Below are 23,281 nucleotides of genomic sequence, written 5' to 3' on the forward strand. Positions count from 1 at the left end.
CCCCCGTCTCAAGCTCCGTTCTCAAGAGTTCGCCCACATCCTACGAATCCCTGGCGTACTGCGGACAACCGACCCATCTGTTACGCATGTGGCCTGCCCGGCCATGTCGCGCGGCTTTGGCGCCAGCGTCTTCCGCCTTCTCGACCTGATCTGCGCTCCTACCCGTACGATGCCGAACTATCCTCGCCGAGAAGGCCACGTGGTCCCCCCTTTGTTTCCCCTGATCGCCAAATCTATAGCACTCGCCGATCGCCTTCTCCTCGACGCCGTTACCCTTCTCCGATGCTGCGACGTTCTAGCTCCGCACTTGAGGGAAACTAACAGTCGCAGTTCCGGGGGCAAGAACTGCGCCTGTTTCGAACTCCTCAAGTCCTCCGTGTCGTCCCGCTAATGTTATTGTGGTGTTCGTGGAAGGTGCCAAGGTTCTCGCCCTCGTCGACACGGGCGCTAAAGTATCTGTCATAAGTGAAGCTCTCTGCCGCCGACTCCGCAAAGTGACTACCCCAATTTCTGACTTTTCGCTTCGCACCGCCTCATCACAGCGCATTCATCCCTCAGCCGCATGTACGGCCCGTGTCCTCATTCAAGATGTTTTGTACACCATCGAGTTTATTGTGCTGTCTCACAGCTCACACGACATCATCCTGGGATGTGACTTCCTTTCGACTCATCGTGCCGTTATTGACTGCGCTCGAGCTGAAATTGCCTTTTCTCTGCTCTGTGACGCTCCCTTTTGCGACGTACCTACGCAGTCTGCCAAACTTGTGGTCGCGATTGATACCGACATTCCTCTGTTTTCTGCTGCGCTCGTACCCCTCTCCTGTGCCGGCGTCACTCATTCAACTGTTTTCTTCACGCCTTCCGAAACCGCTTCCCGCCATCCTTGCCTCCTACTTCCCTTTGGTGCTCTGACGATCAACCATGGACAAAGTGCAGTTTACGTCTCGAACCCATCTTCGTGCCCGTCAGCAGTGCTCCGAGGTGAATGCCTCGGACGTATTGAAGACCTTGATTCCTGGCTTCCCTACCCTATTCTTGATACCACCGCTTTCTTCAATGTCGATGTGCTCAGCTCTTGTGATGTTAAGAACGATCTACCGCCCTCCGACGTCTTCCACCGTGCCATTGACGCTGACCTTCCACCCGCGCTACGTAATCAACTCGTCGCCCTCCTCCAGCTCTTCAGTTCTTCTTTCGATCTTCCTCAGACTGCCTTGGGCCGTACGTCCGTCTTTGCGCACACAATCGACACCGGTACACACGCCCCTCTTCGCCAGCGCCCCTATCGTGTCTCGGCTTCTGAGCGCCGCGTCATTTCTGATCACGTGGACGACATGCTTCGTCGGGGTGTCATACAGTCCTCCCACAGTCCCTGGGCGTCTCCTGTTGTGTTGGTAAAAAAGAAAGATGGTTCCATCCGGTTCTGTGTTGATTACCGCCGGCTCAACATCACACGCAAGGACGTCTATCCCCTGCCACGAATCGATGACGCCCTGGACTGCTTGCAGGGAGCTGAGTATTTCTCCTCGCTGGATTTGAGGTCAGGCTACTGGCAGGTGCCCATGGCTGACGCTGATCGCTCAAAAACTGCCTTCATAACACCTGACGGCTTATATGAGTTCAACGTCATGCCTTTTGGCCTTTGCAACGCCCCGGCAACTTTCGAACGCCTGATGGACACTATCCTTAGTGGACTCAAGTGGGATAGTTGTCTTTGCTATCTCGATGACATCGTCGTCTTTTCTGCGGACTTTTCTTCTCATCTGCTCCGCCTGGAGCGCGTTTTGACTTGTCTTACTGACGCTGGGCTTCAGATAAATTTGAAAAAGTGCCGCTTTGCTGCCCAACAACTCACCATTTTAGGACATGTAGTCTCTAAAGATGGCATTCTTCCGGACCCCGCCAAACTTCGTGCAGTTGCCGAATTTCCGTAGCCCACCGCTTCGTTTGCCTTTGCTCGTACTTCCGTCGCTTCATCTTGAATTTCGCCACGATCATCGCTCCTGTGACCCAGCTACTCGGCAGGTCCAACCTCTCCGCTTGGACACCTGCTTGCGATGACGCCTTCGACACCTTGCGCCGCCTTTTGGTTTCGCCTCCTATCTTGCGCCACTTTGACCCGACCACGCCGACTGAGATCCACTGACGCCAGCGGTATTGCACTGGGTGCCGTTCTCACCCAACGCAAACCTGGCTTCCGTGAATATGTGGTCGCCTACGCCAGTCGGACCTTGAGCAAAGCGGAGGCCAACTATTGTGTTAGCGAACGAGAATGTTTGGCCATCATTTGGGCCAGTGGAAAATTTCGTCCCTATGTCTACGGTCGCCCGTTCTGTATAGTAACCGACCACCATGCCCTGTGCTGGCTGGCCTCTCTCAAAGACCCGTCAGGCCGCCTAGCTAGCTGGGCTCTGCGATTGCAGGAGTATGACATTCATGTCATTTACCACTCTGGCCTCAAGCATAATGACGCGGACGCTCTTTCCCGCTCGCCACTACCTAGCGCTTCATCGCCTGCTCCTGTGTCTGCTTATGACTTGTCCTCGCTTGCCACTGCCGACATGTCCACCGAGCAGCGGAAGGACCCTTGGATCGCCACTCTTATTAACTTCCTTTCGAGTCCTACGACTGATAATTCGTCGCGTTCCCTCTTACGTCAAGCACGTCACTTTTCTAATAGGGACGGTCTCCTCTATCGTCGCAATTACCTGTTCGACGGACGCAAATGGCTCCTAGTGATCCCCCGTCATCTACGCACCGACATTTGCGCTGCTTTCCATGCGGACCCCCAGTGTGCCCACGGCGGCGTGTTGAAAACCTACACGCGTCTGCGTCTCCGATTCTGCTGGTGTGGCATGTACCGCTTTGTTCGCCACTTTGTGCGATCTTGCCCATCCTGTCAACGGCGTAGATGTCCGCCTCACACCTCGCCTGCTCCACTGCAGCCGTTACCCTGCCCTGCCCGCCCGTTTGACCACGTTGGCATAGAGCTCCACGGCCCCCTCCCTCCGACTCCCGCTGGTCACCGCTGGATTATCGTGGCCGTGGATCATCTCACACGTTATGTTGAAACGTCTACATTACCATCTGCGTGCGCCCGCGACGTGGCTTCCTTTCTTCTAAAGAACCTGATTCTTCGCCATGGTGCTCCTCAAGAACTGCTCAGCGACCGTGGACGCGTATTCCTGTCTGACGCTCTTGAGGCCCTCCTCAAGGAATGCCGCATTATCCATCGAATCGCTTCGTCTTACCACCCTCAGACCAACGGCCTGACCGAGCGTTTCAACCGAACCCTCAGTGACATGCTGTCCATGTACGTCGACACCAACCACTCCAACTGGGGCCAAGTTCTTCCCTTCGTTACCTACGCATATAACACTGCGACACAAACCACCACTGGATTCTCTCCCTTCTTTCTTCTGTACGGCCGCGAGCCCCCCTGCACGATGGATACTCTTCTTCGCTACCGGCCCGACATTTCCGAGTCCACGCCACTCTCCGACGCTGCCAGGTACGCCGAAGAATGCCGTCAGCTTGCTCGCTCGTTTACCACGCACACCCAGTGGCAGCAAAAACATGACCGCGACACTTCCGCGGCCTGTACCTCCTACCCTGCCGACTCCCTTGTGTGGCTCTGGGTGCCTCCCACAACTCCCGGCCTTTCGCGGGAGCTGCCGCATCGGTATCATGGTCCCTACCGGGTTCTCAAGCAAACCTCTCCGGTCAATATTGTTGAGCCCGTTGTACCCGCTGCGGACTTGCGTCGCCGTGGCCGCGAAACTGTCCACGTCAACCGACTGAAGCCGTACTACGACCCCTCTGTTCTTCCTTCCCCTTAAGACGCCAGGCTGGCTCCTTTTCACCCGGGGGAAACTGTAGTGTGCCAACTGTGACAGGTTCCGCTACCGCCATGCGCCGACACTGCGCTGCGCCTGACGACGACGAAGTTGCCCCGCTCTCTTGGTGCTGGCTACGCCCGTCTACGCTGCCAGATCCTGCACGACGGTTCGGTCTCTTGAGGACGCCTAATAAACGCACCCCTACAAGCGATTCAAATGTACTCCAAAACTTTGCAGCATAGCCTAACCTTCAAAGGCAGTGCGCTTGAGGACAGCTGACTCCCTTTTTACTCCCATCTAGCCTCATTCGTGCTTAGAGTATACCGTGCACAGTTCTATTCGTGGTTACAAAGTCTGCAGGCGCAGAAGTCAGCTCTTGTCCCTTAAAAAATGGGGATGCGTGAAAGGATTATTGTCGGTGCCTAACCTTTCCTCGCGGATAACACCACCGTCAGTCTCTAGAGACTACTCCATCCATCGCTGGCCACGCACTGGCAAGTTCCAACAGTTTGAATTTACGTACACGGTCAATGGCACTGTATATTTGAGTAGGAACATCTTAGAGGTCTGAAGAGAGCAAGCTGAAATACTCAAAAACCAAAAGGCACGGTCGCATTCTTAGTTTAGCAGACTCAATAACTCATAATAAGCAGGCAGACTGCATTTCGACTGACCGTCGTTATCCTTTATGTTGGTGAGACTTAACGCTGAGCCGCATGAGCAGCCTCGTGGAATTAACTCTGTGAGTGAGTTATGTTCCCGATATTTCTGAATTGCACTCACTATTAAAAACAAAGGGATGAGAGGTGACATCCTATGCGCTACTACAAAATTACCATGATAGATTTCGCTGCCTTCCTGAGCTCTGAGACTTCGGTCTATATCTAGTGGTGCTGCTGCGGTCAGCGTTTCCGCCTGCAGAGCAAAGACTCTCAAAAAGCGATTGTTTCCATCGCAATTAAGTTTTCTATCGAAGCACAGCAGATGAGTCAGTCGTAGTACGGGGTAGTCAGGTGGTCGATTGTCTGCCCGATGGTATATTACGGGCGCATGCCATAACGACGGTTCTACGCCTCGGCGATGTGAAACAGTGGTTCAGCACTGAACACGTGCCTTCCGCAGGCTGATGGCGATTAATCCAGCACATTTTGTCGTTACGATTATCAGGAAAGCAAGCAGGGTTGATTATTGAGTCGTGTGCACAGAAAACAAAACAAAAGTTGGAGTCAGCGAAAGAGTTTTGCGACGGAAAGTTTTTAGGCGGAAAAAGGGTCACGTAATTTCCTTTTCAACAAGATAATAACAAAGCTGTGACTTGACCGGTCTGCTTGAAGAAAGCTATGTCAAATACATGAAAAGTAAACATTGGTTTATTGAACTACAGCATTCTTCCTTCATGTAGCTACATGATCAATTTGTAGATATACGCTTATTTCAAGAAATTCATGTTTTCTCGGAGGAAAAAAGGCAAACTCTTCCCTTGCCTTGAGGTGTAGTTCCAGCTGCCCCGCTTTTCTTATTTCCATTTTGAAGTGTATCCCAGTTTTTCGCCTCGACGAATTTAATAACCGTTGCGCTTAACATACCTGGGCATATTGATGCTTTTGCTGGAAGCAGTTAGGATGGTAAGGAGCACGTGCCATGTTAAATAAGAAGCGGCTTTCAAGATCCCCTCAGTCGGCAATCGCCTTTAGCATGAGTGCTACGGTGTTTCTGTGATGCTTCGTCGCACTTAAACCTGTGCTCGTGCGCAGGCATCATTTCGTACGAGGGCCATCGACACCCGTTCAACGAGGAGTTCATGAAGTTGTACTCGACGGGGCCGATGACGCGCTACGCCTGTGACCTTCTGGCTATGCTCAAGGTCATGCTGCCCTCCGAGCAGCTGGCGCGATTGCAGTTGGACAAGAAGGTGACTTTGTGGCTGCAGCTGTTCACTGCGCGTTCGAATCTTTTCGGGCTTGCGTGAGAAGAGTCGCGCCTAACATCGTGAATGAGCATTTATACTGGGCTCTGTATATGAAATAGGAGCACCAGATAACAACACGCCAGTAGCGGAAGTAAACACGGAGTCTTCTTAGACAACCATGCTGAAGGAAGTGACTGCTATTTGAAATTTTAAAAGTATAAATTCAGCAAATATATGATGATGTTATGAGTTAAAGACTATGAAAGGTTGTGAGGGAGCAAGAAAGTAAGTATGCTGTTATTTTCCTCCTCATATATATATTACATTTCATAAAGTTAAATGTATGGATTTTTTAAGGACTGGAATATTGTCGTGTTTTATGCTTTGATATAAAAGTCAGTCACATTTGCGAACTTTTCTGTGTCTCTGGTCAGGTAGTTTCGGTGCATGGACTCGAATGCTCCCGTGCACATATGCTGAGGGTGGCTTATATGTTTTTGTATGATAAATCGTTCATCTCGGGGCCAACTGTGTATTTGAACTGCAAGACTTATTGTATGTATTGTTGACACCTTATATAATTTTGGTCGGGGAAAAAAATTATGTTCGGTCATTTGTTCATGTCCCCTCAGGCTCTAATTATTGTCCACTGATAGAAAATTTGTAAATCAGTATTATGCGTCTTATGTGTTGCATCTATGCTTTAGTGTTTCAACTACTTCGCAAAAGTTTATCTCCGATTGTTGCCGTTTCTGTTCACACAGCGGCGATAAGAGGTATGATGTGCATCGATATGCTTAACTTCTCTTGAGGAGTAAAACTGTCGGAATCGCCCGCATGCCGCATGTCGACCACATCGCAAGATTCCTGCAGGATATGGTATGGCTATTCAAGTCTGAATGAAAACGATTAAGGAATGCGATATTCTGTCGAGTACGAAACCAAACTCTCGTTACGGATCTCCTTGGAGTTATTTCTGTCTTGCTCGCAGCACCGTCGATTTCTCGTGCTTATCGTCGTGCTTATCGTCGTGCTTATCTGCGTGAATGCTGAGAAACGCTTTTCCTTGCGCGTTCTCGAAATCCTGACAGAGGCGTCTTCTTCCGCGCCATTAATGCAGCTTCTGTCGCTGAATTACAGAGCTTGCGACAGAGAGACCGTCACCACTATTTCAAGGGAAAGTGAAATGTGACGGGCCGAGACTACCGTAATTTATCGCATCCACCCGCCCGACTGAAGCCATTATAAAGCATTGTATTCAACTTTCTGAACGGTGCACGCTGACGTACGCCGTATCGTCACGATATGATGTACGTTGCAGTCGTTTTAAAGCGATACGGTTTGCGAACGGAAAAGGAATGTGTGACGTATATACCGCAACATGCATCCTGCACTGGAAACGGTATCTAGGAATATATAGCGTGTACTAGTTGTCCATCTCTAGCGAGTGAGCATTAGAACCTTCCACTCCCTGCTTCCAGGTTGATCTTGGCGACATCAAGGTGTTCTACGCTGACGACGAAGGCTGTAGTTTCTTCAGCCGCGTTCATCCCGACATGCGTGAAGCGGTGCGCAAGGTGAGTGTGCTAACAGATGATTCTTGGCACAGCTCTCCGCGAAGAGCTTCGAGAGTTTCCGCGAGAATGGCGGAAGGTGTAGGCAACATGACACTTTTGCTGTAAACAGCCATTAGGAACGAAAGAAGACACCAGCATGCAGCCTTCAACCGTGGTCGCCTATTTATTTTAGTTATTTACGAAAATGCAATACGTCGATGATTTCGAGTTGTTTCGTTCGTAGTGGGATGCCCTGTTTCTAGGCGCTGGTGGAATGCATGACATATACCCCAGTTTTTTCGACGAGATGAGTCGCGTGTGCTGTCATGTATTTTTTTTTTTGTTTTTCAGCGCTCCTTTCTTTTGGACACCCCCTGCCCTGCGTCGATAGTTTGTCAAATGTTTTTTGAGTTGCAGAAAGGTGGCATGATCAGTGAAGTGATAGTCGCGAATTGTTAACTGCATTACCTTAAGAGCCAGCGCTATTTCATTCGCGCCCAGTTTTCAAGGTGTTCAGTTGAGGATACTCCAGAAACGTGACGATAATGACTGTGTGAGGCAATACAGCATTTATTGCTGACTGTCTCTAGTTGCATAAAGGCAGAGAACCAGACATAGACGTTGATTTGAGCAAGCGTCGGTGTCGTGCGTGTCGCTCATAGACGTCTGGTCCAAAGACCTTTTTCGTCAAAAATAAGCCCTTAACCCCAGCTCCGATTTCAGCGAATTGTTGAACTCAGTGACTCATGCCCATTCTTTATGGGGACCTAGCTACGTTAGCTTATGAGGCCTGATTCGGCGCTTAGCGTGTTGACCTCAATCTATTATGATTGTCACGATCAGGTCGCCAACCGCTGTTTCTTGGGAACAGCTACCAGGAGTTTGGCCCCTAATTTCCTCTCACCAGATACAGCTTATCGCGATTAGTGACAAATAACAGGCAGTGGGTATAGCTCCAGCGAGAGCGGCTTCAACACCCAGTGCTCCTAGGGTTCTTAGATGCACCAGTCACCGCTACGACTACTACGTCATTTTGAATCACGGGCTCAGTTCTGCAGCGTCGCAACGTTACTCCTTAGAGCCGCGCTTTGGCTGTCTGAGCTATACATCGGCCATGCACCGACATCGTATTTCGGATCGAAATTTAGATGCTTTGGGCCCTTGCCAGTGGGGGACGCAACCCTGGCTAAACAAGGTGTTGTCTACCGATCGAGCAACGGTTGCCACCACCCCAAAGTGATGCGCTGACAACGGGCGGCACCCACTATAACCGTCCTCCTTCCCCGCAGGCGTCCGAGCACCTGCAGAGGGAGTGCGGCAGCCGCGTAGAGCGCGTCAGCCTGCAGGCCCTCTCGTGCGGCTTCGAGATGTGGCTGACGCTGCTGGGCGCCAGCAAGGGCGAGCTGGCCACGCGCCTCTTCACCAACGCTGACGGCCGGCCCATCAACCCCTGGACCGAAGCGCTGAAGGTCCTCTGCGGAAGGTGCGCGATGTCGGCTGAGCGACCTATGTGGCGGCCGATCGCCGGGTGACGGGCAGTGCAAGTGTTGAGGTTTGGAGTGTTTAGGGCCCAAGCCGGTGTAGGTTCACGACGAGGAAGTTATCACACCAAGGTCTGACCCGGACATCTTAAACTGGCTATGGAGCTCCGGTTTACTGCCCTTTGTTTGTTTAGGTGGCCGCCATGTCAAACGACATTGAGTAGAGTTTGCCGGAGGAAAATAACAAATGCATTACGGGAGGAAGATGAACCCGTGTTTAAAAAATAAAGCTTACATTAACATAGATTAAGGCAATGCACATATAACAGTTCAAAAGAGTGGCGAGTTGTGCTAGCTGCTCTTCTGCCTTGGCGCCGGCGGCACGAAACAAGGAAGAAAGTGAGAAGAGAGTTTCCGGTCTCTTAACTCTCTTGTCTTTTCGTGCGCCTCTGTCATAGAATCTACAAAAGAAATCATTTTTGGAGTAATTGCGCATTACTCAGCTATGTCAGCTCTGCTCACATTAGGTGGTGCAGCCATCTGTACGGGCTAAATGTTCTAAATCTAGACGAACTGGGAACTGTTAGGACACAGCAACTGAATCCGCGTGACGTATTGAGCTGCAATATTAAGCGGCTGCGACTTTATAGTTATCGTTGGGGACGCATGCAACCGAATTTCTAATTCGCGCTTTTAGAGAGGCCAACCGCGAGTGGTGATCTATCAGAAAGGAGGTTGAATCTGCGCGTGATGCGCATAAAACCAAATGTTTATGAAAGCGATGTTATACAAACTTGACGAACGAGTTAACTTAAAAAAAAAAACAAAAGAGTAGAACGGATCTGAAATTTTTTGCACGGAATGGTAGCCAGCGATAAGAAAATGACTGTCGCCGAGACTATGCAGCTTAAATGGAAGGGTTTGCTGTCAAGTTTCGTGGTTGAAAGTGTTCGCCAAATGACTGCTCCCGAATTCACAGTTGTTACAATACGCGGAAGCCTGTGCCTTGCTACAACTCAAGATTAATTTAGAACTCAGTTCTTAGTGCGACAGCGTTCATATCACTCTTTGGACCATTTCTGTCGGCTCTTTGCGTTGAGTGAAGACGTAAGTTTAGTTCTCGAACCACCTGTGATAAAATTTACAATTTTCATGCGTCTATAGCTCTCTCTTGCTTGGGTGTAACTACCATGCTGGAGGCTACAAAATCATGCGTGGTTCACGGCGTGCAGTGCGCCTATAGGCTCGCCCACTCACACGATACCACGCAGCTCCGTTTTTATCCACCACTACACGGTGACACCGCTTGTCAGCACAACGTGACCAGATATGGCGCTTCATTGTTCCCACTCTCACAGGCATGTAGAAGTTACAGAATGGAAGTGCCGCCGTGGCTTTCCAAGATTTAGCTGCTTGGCACGAGTTATGTCACCACCTCCTCGCCGACAAAAACGCAAACGTCACGTAGCGCAAGGTGTTCTGGACACCATTTCGACGCCTTAAGAAAGAGCCTACAGTTACATTTGGAATTAATGGACAGAGAGATGTGCTTCATGCGAGGAAATTATTGGTGAGAGTTGCCGCAGAAGCTCGCATTTTCTAAATAAATTTCATATGCACTTGCATGCTTATCTACTCCCGCATATCCGGTTTCGTTTCGCTCGCAGGTCGGTGCATACTTTTCCTGCCGTCCTGGTCACCTTCATCGAGCGCTACCTGCTGCCGAACCCCAGCTCGAGCTCCTCGCGTCACTACATGGCCATGGCGCGAGACTTCAGAGAGCGCCTGCTGTCTTCGCTGGGCGAGGACGGCGTGCTCATCTGCCCCGCCGCGTTGGGGCCGGCGCCTTTCCACAACGAGCACGCCATGCGTCCGGGTCACGTGTCTCTGACAGCTCCGGCCAACGTGGCCGGCCTGCCCAGCACAGCCGTGCCCACGGGAACCACCTCGGACGGCCGGCCGGTGGGCGTGCAGGTCATCGCGGCGCCCTACATGGACCGGCTATGCCTGGCCGTGGCGGCGGAGCTGGAGAAGGCATTCGGTGGTTGGCAGGCGCCCTTTGAGCTGGCTGTCGGCCGAACCTCCAAACTGTAGCTGCGTAGTCAAGGAGAGCGCAAGGCGTTTTTACCGGATGGAACTACTTGTGTGTTGTGAACGCATCGTTTTGTTTCGGTCTGGACAGCCACTGTATACGGTTCCCTCTTTAAGATTGGTCTCTCATTTCTGAATGAGACTGGTGCCTTCGAGATGTCCTGCTGGTGGGGACTGCTTTGTGCATACCTATGGTATGTTGTGTGATCAACAAGGCAAAATACCGGCAATAAACTCTATTACAACAGCTGAAAGAACCAAGCACTTGAATCCCATTCAGCGCGAGTGCGTAGTATACCGTCGTATGCATCGCATTTTGTTGTGCGGAATAGGAAGCGCATTCTTATGCATCAGCAGTGAAAAATCATGCAGCGAAATTTTCCTCGAGTAGTTTCCCATTCTTGTCTGAAAATGCCTGGTTACGCAGTTCAAACGTGTTCTTTATCAGCCTTTTCTTTACCTGACATGTTGACACCAGCATAGCAGTGTGTTTATTGGTTTTCTTTTGTGTATGTCATGGGTGTCAGGTTTTGCAAACTATCTGCCGGAACATCCACACAAAGTTCGCGTTGAACAGCAGAAATATGGCCTAGTTTTTCTTTGACAATGTTGCATTCTTTAGTTTAAAGATCTGATTGTGAACAGTCAGTGGGTTTGGCAGGCAAGCGGTTAGTGTGAACGGAAAGCGCGGGTATCAACAGTGGTTGGATGTTTTTTAAGCTCTTCTGGCAACATTGTCGTGCTATCATGGTAGCTTAGATGAATTTAGAGAAGGTATTCAGGTGTTGTTTGTCGGGAGTCTTGCAGGAAAAAGAAAGATACCGAAGTAAATCCCCTCTATCTTTGCATCATGTTTGCCAAATCACTGATTTCTAATTCCAATGTGAAGTTCAGCACAGCAGTAACATCCATACAGTTGGATTTCCCTCCAAAAGTGAAGTAAATTCAGACAAAGTTGATGACGCCAGCTTTTTGTGGAAGCGCGCTGTTTTCCGCAGCCCGGCTTCGTTTTTGTATCTGTGAATAACGCCACAGTAACGTTATCAAGGCGCACGCCTTAATCATATTCCTGATTGCTTTAAAAGCGTATAGACATGAAATTTTAGCGTGCTTGTTTTCTGCTTGAAAATGATGCGTTTCAAATGGCATGAACGGTGAGCATCGAGCAACCGCTCGAAAATTATACACGAGCCGAGGGCCGGGTGTGCGTCGTCCAACGGTGAATATCGAGCGCCCAACGGCGCGGCTTGCATAAGGCCTTGGAATCGATACACTTTAACCATTCAGAGCCAAGTATCCAGCATTAATGAGGCGGCTAGACCTTTGGAATCACTTGCCTACAACGGCGTGAAAATACCGCGACAGCACATGAACAAGCCATTTTCGCTTTCAACGCAAGTGACGTCATGTCACCTGATTGGACTCTTGGGCTTCGTCTGCTGGTTTGGCAATACGTCACCGGGCCTGCTGTGCTTCTCAGTTGCCGTGTGCAGTTTGGTTTCGGTTTTCGCAGCGCGGTCACGTGGTGGTATCGTGATCGTTTGGTTGTGCGTTCCGAGTGCCATACAGTTTCGACGCGCACCGTGCCGTGCCGTGCCGTGCCGTACCATACCATAACATACCATACCATACTACACCTCTTCAGAGACGCTGCCTTAGTTGTCATCAGGAGTTGCGTGGTGGTAATTGTCAGCATGCCCGCTGCTGAATGCGGAGAATGACAGAATAATTGCGTGAAATGTTAATAACCGCGCCACCTCAGCAACTGCCCCCTCGGGTTCCGAGTGCCCCTTTCTTCCAGCTGCGAAACTCCGTCAGTAAGAGTCAGATTGAAACATTAGGGAGTTTCAGATAGGTGGTTCCTATCGATCAAGGGATAGGTCAACAGCGGGGTGCCAGTGCGTAAGCGCAGGACAATAACTCGAAGGGCGCTATGTTCTGCGCATGCGCAGTGGCACCCCGCTATTACCCTATCCTCAAACCGATAGGGGCCCGCCATTCTGAAACCCCCTACTGTACTGGCCTGGCCATCTTGTACTGCGCGCATGCATGTGTGCGCCCGCTACTTTGTTGTGAAGTCTCTCGCGGCGCTGTGTCCTGATAAATCTCTAGATCATGCTCCTTGTAACGCAGGACACTACAGCGGACAGAGAGCGGCAGAGTACTTCTCTCGGGGCGCAATCGCCCCCATAACGATGCTTCTACACCCGATGCCTTCAGAAGCTGTTCAAATAGTGTGTACGACTTCGATAGGCGATTTTCATAATTGCTTTCCGCACCGCTCTGCATGCCCATAAAGTGATGCAACAGCTAACTACATACTTGTGCCGGGAAACTGGGTGAAGGAGATAGCGGTTTCGTAATTATCCTTAGGATCAAAGTAAAGGTCTAAAATGACTGCAGGGGACATTTAAAGATACACTAAAAAGGAAATTTTTTTTTTTACCGTGCTTGTGGTGTTGGCCGTCTTAGTAACGAGAGCCGAGTCCGTGCTGCTGTCCCATGACCAAGAAAGCCCAAGACACTTTATTGAACGCAGACAGCCTATATATACATGAAATGACGTCACAAGACAGAATCCAAGACAATCCACAAAACCGAAACAAGAACTGAAACAAGTACAGAAAACACATGAACCACAATACAACTGTGCTAACTCGATCTACACGTTCCGAGCATTCTTAGAAACTTCGAATTATTGCCCTATGTGGTCGAGTTTCCGAATTTCAATCGGATTAAACGTCCCGGCTACCGCCTTTTTTTTTAACTCACCGCTGAAGGTAGGAGGAGTCAACTAACGCATAAAGTTCCTTTCATGCAGTCTCGTAGTGGCTTCGTTTTCGCTTTGGTTTTGTTTTTTAGGTTTTCGTCAATATACAGACCCTGTCCGAGACAACATAGCCGCAAATTAGGCCCGCGGAAATAACAATACGCGTGGACTCTTTGCTTTCACCGATCGCTACGTATCACTCTGTCGATGGCGGAGCAGCAAGCCTACACGGGTCTGGCTGGAAGGAACTCCACGCGTTGGTTCACTCCTCCTACCGTCAGCGGTGACGTCAAAAAGAAAAAGAAGGCGGCAGCCGGGACGTTTAATCCGATTTAAACTAGAGAAATCGGCCGCACCGGAGAATAGTTCGAAGTTTTTAAGGATGCTCGGAACGTATAGATCGAGCTCCCGCGGTAAAAAGACGAGGCAGAATCTCTCTTTAGCGCACCTTTAGGCTTTGCCTTGAGGGTAGGATGCGATAGCGTTACTAGGCTCACACCCATATATGTGTTTCGGTCACTCTCTACTTTACATTCATAAATCCATGGGAGTCCTCATACCGCTCCTGGAGCAGTGGCGAAGGGGTTTAGCGATGCGCCACTACCCTGCGATGGCGGATCCACCGGTGGAGCTTCTGCGGCTTAGGTTGCTCTTCCCGAGCAGCCTCTTGCGGCCAGTCATGTCAAGTCAAGTCAATGGTGATCAGTCTACTCACAATCCTGTGGGGAGTTTGCGATGGCGCCACAATGTCACGTGACCTATATGGCCCACCTAGGTTGCCGGAGCGACCGCTAGCTTCGGCCGCTCCGGCTGCGGTGCTTTAAACGGTCGCCCACGCCGACGCTGACGCCAGACAGCTTTTTCCGACATGAGGTTATATACTAACGCTAAAGAAAGTGAAAACAAGTATAGTATTAACGCGTGTAATACTAATAATTCTATAGAGTGGTTAGCGTGTCCGCAGTTGTTGAATTTGCCCTGTCGTGAGGAAGTATGCGTGGTAGGAATCGATCATTGTTTCTCGTTTTGGTTTCATTGGGTTTAAAGTCCGAAAGCTACTCAGGTCATCAGGGATACCGTTGTGGAGGGCTCCGGATAATTTCGACCACCTGGGGTTCCTTAACGTGCACTGACATCGCACAGTACAAGAGCCTCTAGAATTTCCCCTCCATCGAAATTCGACCGCCGCGGCCGGGATCGAACCCGCGTCTTTAGGGTCAGCAGCCAGGTGCTATAACCACTTTGCCACCGTGGCGGGGATAATCCGTCTATGTGGTAGGAGCCACGGGCCACATTTGAAGTTGCCAGGCATCGCATACGAGGACACATTCTCCTTCGTCTCTCTCCCACATCTCGACCCGTCTTCTACTCAACGCGTTAAGTGCGAGGAAGAGAACAAAGAAGAAGATGAGTGAATATTCTGCGGTTGAGACCCAACGCCACAGCGACGAATATCAACTGGATCCGTGTGATTCGTCAATTTTTGACATCACAGAAAACCCTCCCGTTGCTCGAAGGCCGGCTTCTCAGACCTCGGCAGCCGTGGATGGCTCGCAAGAGTATTCGGCCTGTCCCACCACCCTCAAGGCGACGGCGGCGCTTTCATCTTCCTGCGCTAACAGGTGAGCCCCGCGACAGGTTGACCTGATTTTGCGTTCCTGTCTGACCGCTTTCAGGCAAGTTGAAGTGAACGCAGACCGGTCACAGTTTTTTACATGTAGAAGAAAAACGAAACGGCTCTCGCAGTCGCCTGCATATATTTCCGCGCTCAGTGAGGAATGCGGCACAGCGGCAGTGAGGCGTCCCACGTGTTTTTGTTGAGTCACACAGCGAGTGTGAGGGGCTACTCTCTGGCAGTCAGAGTCCACTGCGAGTAATCGAGGTAAGCTGAACACAGTGCTTGCACATAAATATATTTTTTTTGCAGCGAGAACTGTTTCTAGGATATTTTCCCAGTGCAGCAGAGTGGCACTATGCAGTTTGGTCACGTCACAACTAGAGGCAGCGGCTTGGCCGATGTGCCGCGTGACTGCGCGCTCTTGTCCACCAGAAATTCTCTCACCAATTGTGACGTCACGTACGACAACACATGATGTCATGCGTGACGTCACAATTGGTGAGAGAATTTCTGGTGGACAAGAGCGCGCAGTCACGTGGCACATCGGCCAAGCCGCTGCCTCTCGTTGCTGCAACTGCTGCCTCCCGTGTTGCCCAATGAAAATAAATGCCAGCAACATCAGCTGCGACAAATAGCTCTCACTGTATCCTGCGTCTTAACCAGCAAGGGTAAGCAGTGATAATAACCAGCAAGGGTAAGCAGTGATAATTTTTTTTCTTCGAACTACAGAACTGATATACTTCAGAGATGAAATTTCCAAACTAGAGTGTATTGTTATTAGGCCGACTCGGACTCGGTTCTCAAATTAATTTCAACAAGGGGAAGCTTTGGGCCAGTTGGTCAGACATGTTGGGGAGGAGGGATAACCGCAAACTTGACAGGACTGAAGATACCGCTCGTCCTGTCCTCTTCTCGATCTTCAGTCCTGTCAAGTTTGCGGTTATCCCTCCTCCCCAACATGAAATTAATTTAAACGGAGTATGGATCCGACGCAAGCATGCGCTTTGCACGTGTTTGGCATGTGTTTTCTCCGTTCACATTCTTCCTCTACTGTTCATGTTCATGCGGGAGGATTATAGTTACAGCGCTTTAGGAGTGAAGGATGAAATTAGCTCATGAATTCATAAGTAAAAAAAAATTAGCAGCTTCAGGGACATAAGTATCTTGTACCGCAGGAGACGGATTTAAGGTTGCTTTACGGCAGAACGAATCACTGAACCGTCAATTTTAGTCGAAGGCCCTTTTCCCTAGCATTTCGCGCCAGAAGAGCCGAGCACCTGGCCGGGGGGGGGGGGGGGGGGGGGGGTAGACTTGTACCCTTTAGAAAACCTGTGTGTCCCCGGCGGCACTAGGGATCGAACCCAGCGCGTCTCGAATACTTCAACCGACAGCCGTACGCAGTTTGACACTATAATGCAGAATAGAGGGTGGTAGCTAAAGGAAGTGCTCATATATGCAAGGAGAATGAAGACGTTTGGCCTAGGAAGCTTTGCAGCCAAGGATTTGACCGAAACGAGCCTTTCCCTGCTTGCGCAGCGTGTTGTCACTGGCACAGTGCACAGTTTTTTTAACGGTGCACACCGCTTTACGGCCAGACAATGCACACGCGAGGACGGGCTCTTAAGGGCAGGCTGTCCTGGAGCCCGGGTCATTTGCTTCATGAACAAAGACGGTTGGTGGAATAGCGGTACGCGGTGCCGGTGGCACACGTTGTACTAACACATTTTAGACGCGCTGTTCTTCCGGCAAGGTACAAATCATTACCAGAGAGTGTAGCTGCTTGAATCTTGTTAGAGACAAGCAGAGCAAGGAAGTTGATGTCGAGCGAGTTGAAAACCTTGCTACATTGACAGTTGCGTCCAAGCCCAGGGCAGCTTGAGGAATGCGATGGCAAGGCCTTTATGGCAAAATAACCGCAGCGATAAATCTCCCCAAAGGAACAAACTCAGACAGGATAGGTATGTACAGAGAGCGTCAAAAAATTCCTAGGCCATAGGGTCTCATTTTGAGCCACGTTGTGGAACGTTTATTGCACCCCGAACCTCAAAGTCTGTAAAGGCCGCGCAGAAGTATCATTTTCACCTCTGAGGACCTCGGTAGCTTTACAGGATTCTAGAGTGCCAGTCCTTTTGACCGTGGAAGGTTTGGCGCACGCTGTACATGATGTTACACATCAGAGAAGCGGGTGTGGCTAACCATGCTGCAGCTCCCCTTTCCCATCCCTTCCAGGACATAGCCCAGGTCATGCAGCGTATTCTCGAGAAAATGTGTTTTGCCTGGGATCATGGAGAACCGTCCTGACGAAAGCGGAAAAGAAGTCCTGCATATTTAGCAAGTTCGTTGTGCTTAAAAAAAATAATCACATTAGCAAAAATGCATTTTTGTTGACTTCTTTCGAGGAAAAAAGTTACAGGGTTGATCTGGTCTTTTCTCCTCGAATTTTCTCAATAACATAGCACAGGCTCCTGTTTCCAAGCTCATAATCCGCGCGGAAGTCAACTCGAGGCTCGCTTATGTGCTTGAAGGTTGAGCTTAATTAATGGATGCGATAACATTACCAGTAAAAGTGCCATTCTTGTTTTTGATTTTGATCGAAGCTATTAACCTCTGAGAAGATTTTCTGAGTCACCGAAACATTATGACATTTTACTCAATTTTAACGAAATCGGCAAAACGCCAAAACGATGGCGTCTACGCACCGGGGACAGCCAACGCGGCAGTTGCGCAAGAGACTTGCATCACGTGAGTTCCCAGGTTCTGCGCGTTGAGAAAACTGATTTGTGTAGAAGGCAGAGACGGCGCTATGAAAACTGCTACTAGATATGTATAATTACAATACCAATTTTTTCCTCGCAATGCCAACTAGCCTTTCGTGTTGTTTGCCGCCAAGATAAATCTGGAAACTGCTGTGGTATGCACGTAGCCATTTGGCAGCCTGTACCATCCGACCTGAGATCAAAGTGTTAATGTTGGTCCCATTATCACGTCGATTTATTACGCCAGTATCTAACTGAAACGCTCTGCGTGCGCGTAGCTCATATCCTTAATGTATACACCTGTTGCACGCAGCCCAACCGAGTCACCGAAGCCCTGTTCGACCTCTTCCTCACCACGAGTCGCTAGCCTGCGGCCCCCCGGTCCTGCGGTGCGGGTCACCACTGCAAGCCATTCCCCTGAGCCGTGTCAGCCGCTGCCGGAAAGAAGCGGCTTCCCTGCCACACGCGGCAGCTCTCCGCACCGCCGCTCTCCGACATCAACATCGCGATCAGTGGTACGCACCACGAACTACGAGTCTCGGGCGCACTGCAAAGGGCTCTGTCCTGGTTTTTGTCACGAGCGCTTTAAATGATCAGGCAGCCAACCGGATTGCAAGTTCTTTAGAACGCGGAAAGCTCTATTTGAAGTGTGTGCTTCAGGATTAAACACACAAGGCAATTCGCTCCGACTGCCGAAAGGGTTTCAGCATAGCGGACAAGTACTACCTGCGCACGCGACGTCCCGCACCTGGCCCTACCTCTGCCATTGCGCATGTGCAGGAAGCGTCCGGTAATCTGGTGCACGTCGAGGCTAGCACGTCACCGCTATACATAAAAATCTCTGATGATGACACACGGGCACTAAAAATTTAGGCCACTGCAACAGTGATCAATGAACGCCGCAGAAAACTGAACCCACTGAGCCCTACGTGTACCTATCCCTACGAATATCAAGTACATATCTACGTACATATCTACGAGTATCAAGTTATCACTTCGACGGTGCTCGCAACCGAATGATTCCTCGCTCAGAACTCCTTGACACACGCATCATATTACTGGACATCCAATAGCTCATTGCAGGAAATGGGGCTCACACGGGCGTTCTCGCCACAGTACCCACACGAGTGGCCGCACTTCCCTCGTGTGGCCTGCCAGATTCATGTGATTCTACGAATCGCACCGCAGTTTACGCACTGCCATGGACCAAAGAAAACTTGTGCAGTTTGCTAGCGTCCCGCTGGACCCAAGCGCCCTCCCTGGATTATTACGATTCGGGAAAGTGTGACGACCCCACATACTGCGCGGGTCCACACGGCACGGAAAGGGAAAGAGACACTGCTAGAGTCAGTTGGAACAAAACAGATATATTCAGGAATTACGTATTATTGAGTACATGATGCGAAAGCGGGGGTGCCCAAGCCTACATGCAGCTGTGTTGGCGCCGGAGTCTACGTCAGGAGGAACGGAGGGACTGCTGAGTTGACCTTGTTCATTCTGTGAGGCACGTCTTCTTCCCGATGGCTTCGGCGCTTGGGGCCCCGGAGGACCGACTGCCCCGCGGTGTCGTCTTGGGGTTTGCTCGTCAGTCCACTGCCTAGCTTACCTCGCTTTTTTCCCCCTCCATTCGGGCGACCCTTCAATCGAGGCTGGATCGTCTCCTTCACCCTCCTCACAGCGCCGGCGCCTGCGGCATTCCTCGTCTTCCCCGTATCTGCCGCCGGCTTGGGTCGTCCCCCTCTTGCCGGTGCCACTGTCACTTTTGCGGGGTGTACTTGACCAGTTTAATCCTTGTCGGAGTGCGAATAAAAATGACGGCCAGACTGTCGCCATTCGGGTCCCTAATGAGCGTTGGCTCCCGACACCCGATGATTCTTGGTGTCATACAGTCTCTTGCTCAAGCGCCTCAGGGGTCCCACAAAGGGAAGATTCCGCCGGAGACAACAGGCCCGCCAGAGACGCCCAGCGCACTGTCACAAAAGTGTTTCCAACAGTGGACATCACGGTTTGCCACTACAATTGACATACGAACGCTGTGCCCCCTACCGTCCTACTCGGCCACAAGGTAATCACGCCATCAATTGTATACCAATGCTGACGCGGCCCAACCGCCTGTAATTACATACAAGTCCCGACTGCTGTCAGTCACTTCATCCTATAGGGCCTCGAACCTGTTCTTGTAATAGAAAGCACACTCGGAGTCCTTGGCACTCCGCCAGAAATTGTTGCCACCTAAAGCACTCAGGCCAAGCTACTTCTATTAAGCTGAGCTTCTATTAAGATTGCCCGCGATCACAATCAAACGGTTTTGAAATATTTTCCCTACATACGGAAAAAGAAAAGCTATCCTGAACCACTTATAGCCCATCATCCTAATACCCTCATTTCCGAAATACCTTGGGCCACCTCATCAGATAATACGGTCAATAGATTAATGTAACAAGAATTCCTTATTTTCCATATTTTAGGAGCACGAACCAAAGTTCTGAGTTGCTTTGGGATGTTAAACCCCCATAAATCAAGCCAAAAGTTCTGAAATTCATTCTTGTTAAACGGCAGAAATCTGCCCAGAAGTTGCGCTGAAAGAGGAAATGTGCAATTCATGCACACCTCCTGGGTGCCACACAAAACTTTACCGCCGCCCATAAAGTGTTTATCTATCCGTCGTCGTCTTGTCAGACTAGCTGTAGATCTAGCAGTACTGACGGGTAACGCTTAAAGACTTGGCTAGGTGAGGCCCCATGGCTTGGTGTATCACGGCTCCGTACCTTAGACGTGCACTCTGCCGAACAGTAATTAGAGCAACGCTTGGGGACAGATCATCTTCGCTGCAATACAAGATGTTCTCAAAGGCGTCTGCTCAATGCAGTCACGACGAAGACAACCACGCAGACGCATCCGATAACGCACCTCAAATGGTAACAAGGCGAACATTTGGTCACTGCACAACTCAAAAACAAACGAAGTCCTTACCAGACAATGTTTGGTCGAACGTTAAACTACATAGTCCTCATATCTCTCTCGCACTAAGCAGCTTCACCGAGTCGTCGCTGTCGGTTTGGCAGCGCTGCAGTGTATCAAAACATCGCGAAAAGCTCTATCGTTGTGGCACAATTGTTTTGCCACTTCTGCATGGCTAGCTCGCTGGAAAGCGAAACCGTGAAGATATGATTACACGCTAGCCACTAAATCTTTGCACTACCTATCGTGGCTGAACTGTATCACTGCCGGATATAGAATTAGTGACTGCTGGAGGAGATGCTTAACAGACGTATCAGTTATCAAAATAATCTGTCGCTCTTAGAACATGCAGTAGTGGTACTGCCTTGGAATGACGTGTTACTGAGAGCTCTTCTCGACTTCCGAAGTGGTCTCACGCTCACAGCCCCATCTTGCAGACCGGTGCCGCTGTACAGGCCCTGGTGCTCAAGCGGGTGCCAGACAATGACACGCATCCTGCTGCCACTTGTCCCCGATCTTGCTCCCAGGAAACGATTGCCAAGGCGACGTGTATACGAGATGCATCCTTGCATCGGTCTTTAGCCGCAGCTTGCGTAGCGTTCACGACTAACAAGCAGCCTTGCCGTGATAATCGCACCCCATCTTTCATAGGGGTGTCCATATGAGAAATTATGCAAAAGCTCGCCCCTATGACCCTCGAAAGGGCTACAAATTTTATTGCGACCAAGTCGCTTAACCCCGTTTCACCATGATTTTTTTGATGGATGAGGTGGATAAGCACTTAGCTGCTACACAGATTCGCCCCATCTCTGTTTGAGTGTCTGTAGCATACCGAATACGCAAACGAATAAAAGCTGAATGGGTTAGCTGCAAATCGACGCTGCAACCCCAGACAAGTAGCACCGCTTTTTCTGTCTCCTGTGCCTGGTTCTCCTAGCCGATCGCGGTTTCACTCTGTCGCTTCGTGAGTCTCCGGCGATATGGGCTATATCGCTTTTTGTACGCAACACAGCAGCGGAAAAGGCCGTTGTGGTATTGGATCATACGATTGCGTCTCTCTCTCGTACTGATGCCTGGCTTACGCAGACCTAGCCGGCTGGGAAGCACCGGAGCCTTGAATTGTAGACTGCACCAAAATGATCATCCTCTTCAGGGCCTTACATGAAAACAACTGCCACGGCGGTCGCTCAGTGTTTATGGCTTTACGCTGCTGATTCGAAAGACGCGGGTTCGATCCCGGCCCCGGCGGTCGAATTTCGATGGAGCCAAAATTCTAGAGGCCCGTGTATTGTTCGATGTCGTGCTCGTTAAAGAACCGCAGGTGGCCGAAATTTCCGGGGCTCTTAACTACGGCGTCCCTCATAGCCAGAGTCGCTTTGGGACGTTAGACCCCCACAAACCAACCAAACCAAACATGAAAGCAACTCGCGTGGCTGATGTAAAGAAAGCAGCAACTCTATGAATAAATTAGTGTTGAGTAGAGGTATGTGCTTCTCCATGTGTTTCACTGCCAATATTGTAAGAAAATCACTGCAGCTGTAATTTAACTCCATTAAAGACGACAGCTGTATGTGCAATTTAGTCTCATTATGGAGAAGGAGGCACTCCTTTAAAAGCACTGTAATTGCCGGCTCCGTAACGTAGTTGGCTTGCCATTTCAGATGAGGATGAGGGTCAAATGACCCACGCACACAAAAGTCACATGCGTAAACATGTGCACCTAGCATTTTAAGCACCTCGCATGATGGGAGTTTCTGCGCCGCTTCGCTTCCCGCAGGGTAAGATAGGAGCAGAAAAAAATACTGACACATATAGGCTCGTAATGGAGACGGCTGTAGCTAACAATAAAACTATTAGCGCAGTCTTATTAACGTTGGCAAATAGGCCATTCTCGAGCACGCGGACAGTTGTTCTGGAGGGTTGGAATGTTGGTATTGATAATAGAATGACAGACCACATAGTAATCAATGAAGACTAGTTAAATGAAACACTGAAAGGAAGGTCAGTAATGAAAGTAAGAAAAAGGGAAGGCCCATGTACATAACCTTTCGGGTTGCCTGAGATTCCAAAAAAAAAAAGATAGGTGGGATGAGTAAGAGTTAGCATGGGCCAAGCGCTGAAAGCCGGCTAGGATCACTTAAATCAAGTTCAGAACAGTAGGATGCAGGTTAAAACGTGAGCACTTCGGCATTATTCTATGAGGGATGTTATCGCATGCTTTCTCGAAGACACTATGGTGTAAGTGTATGTCATGAAGAATAACATATTGGCTATGACAGGAATGGTTTTCAAAAAAAGTG

At 50.0% G+C, this 23,281-nt stretch overlaps 1 protein-coding gene across 2 annotated transcripts in view; it reads left to right on the plus strand.

The window, feature by feature from the left end:
• The window catches only part of LOC149361538 (fatty-acid amide hydrolase 2-like), a 97,982-nt gene extending 86,755 nt beyond the window's left edge, over positions 1-11,227 (plus strand). For both annotated transcript variants that reach the window (XM_089572707.1, XM_089572706.1), the window contains 4 exons: positions 5,594-5,751; positions 7,230-7,325; positions 8,594-8,787; positions 10,453-11,227. In XM_089572707.1, coding sequence (XP_089428833.1) covers positions 5,594-5,751; positions 7,230-7,325; positions 8,594-8,787; positions 10,453-10,879 — 875 coding nt within the window. In that variant the 3' untranslated portion in view covers positions 10,880-11,227. The remainder of the gene's footprint in view (positions 1-5,593; positions 5,752-7,229; positions 7,326-8,593; positions 8,788-10,452) is intronic.
• The last annotated feature ends 12,054 nt before the right edge of the window (positions 11,228-23,281 follow it).

The sequence above is a fragment of the Amblyomma mixtum genome, chromosome 2, assembly GCF_055824585.1.
Source record: "Amblyomma mixtum isolate Tamu chromosome 2, ASM5582458v1, whole genome shotgun sequence".
NCBI classification, from domain to species: domain Eukaryota; kingdom Metazoa; phylum Arthropoda; class Arachnida; order Ixodida; family Ixodidae; genus Amblyomma; species Amblyomma mixtum.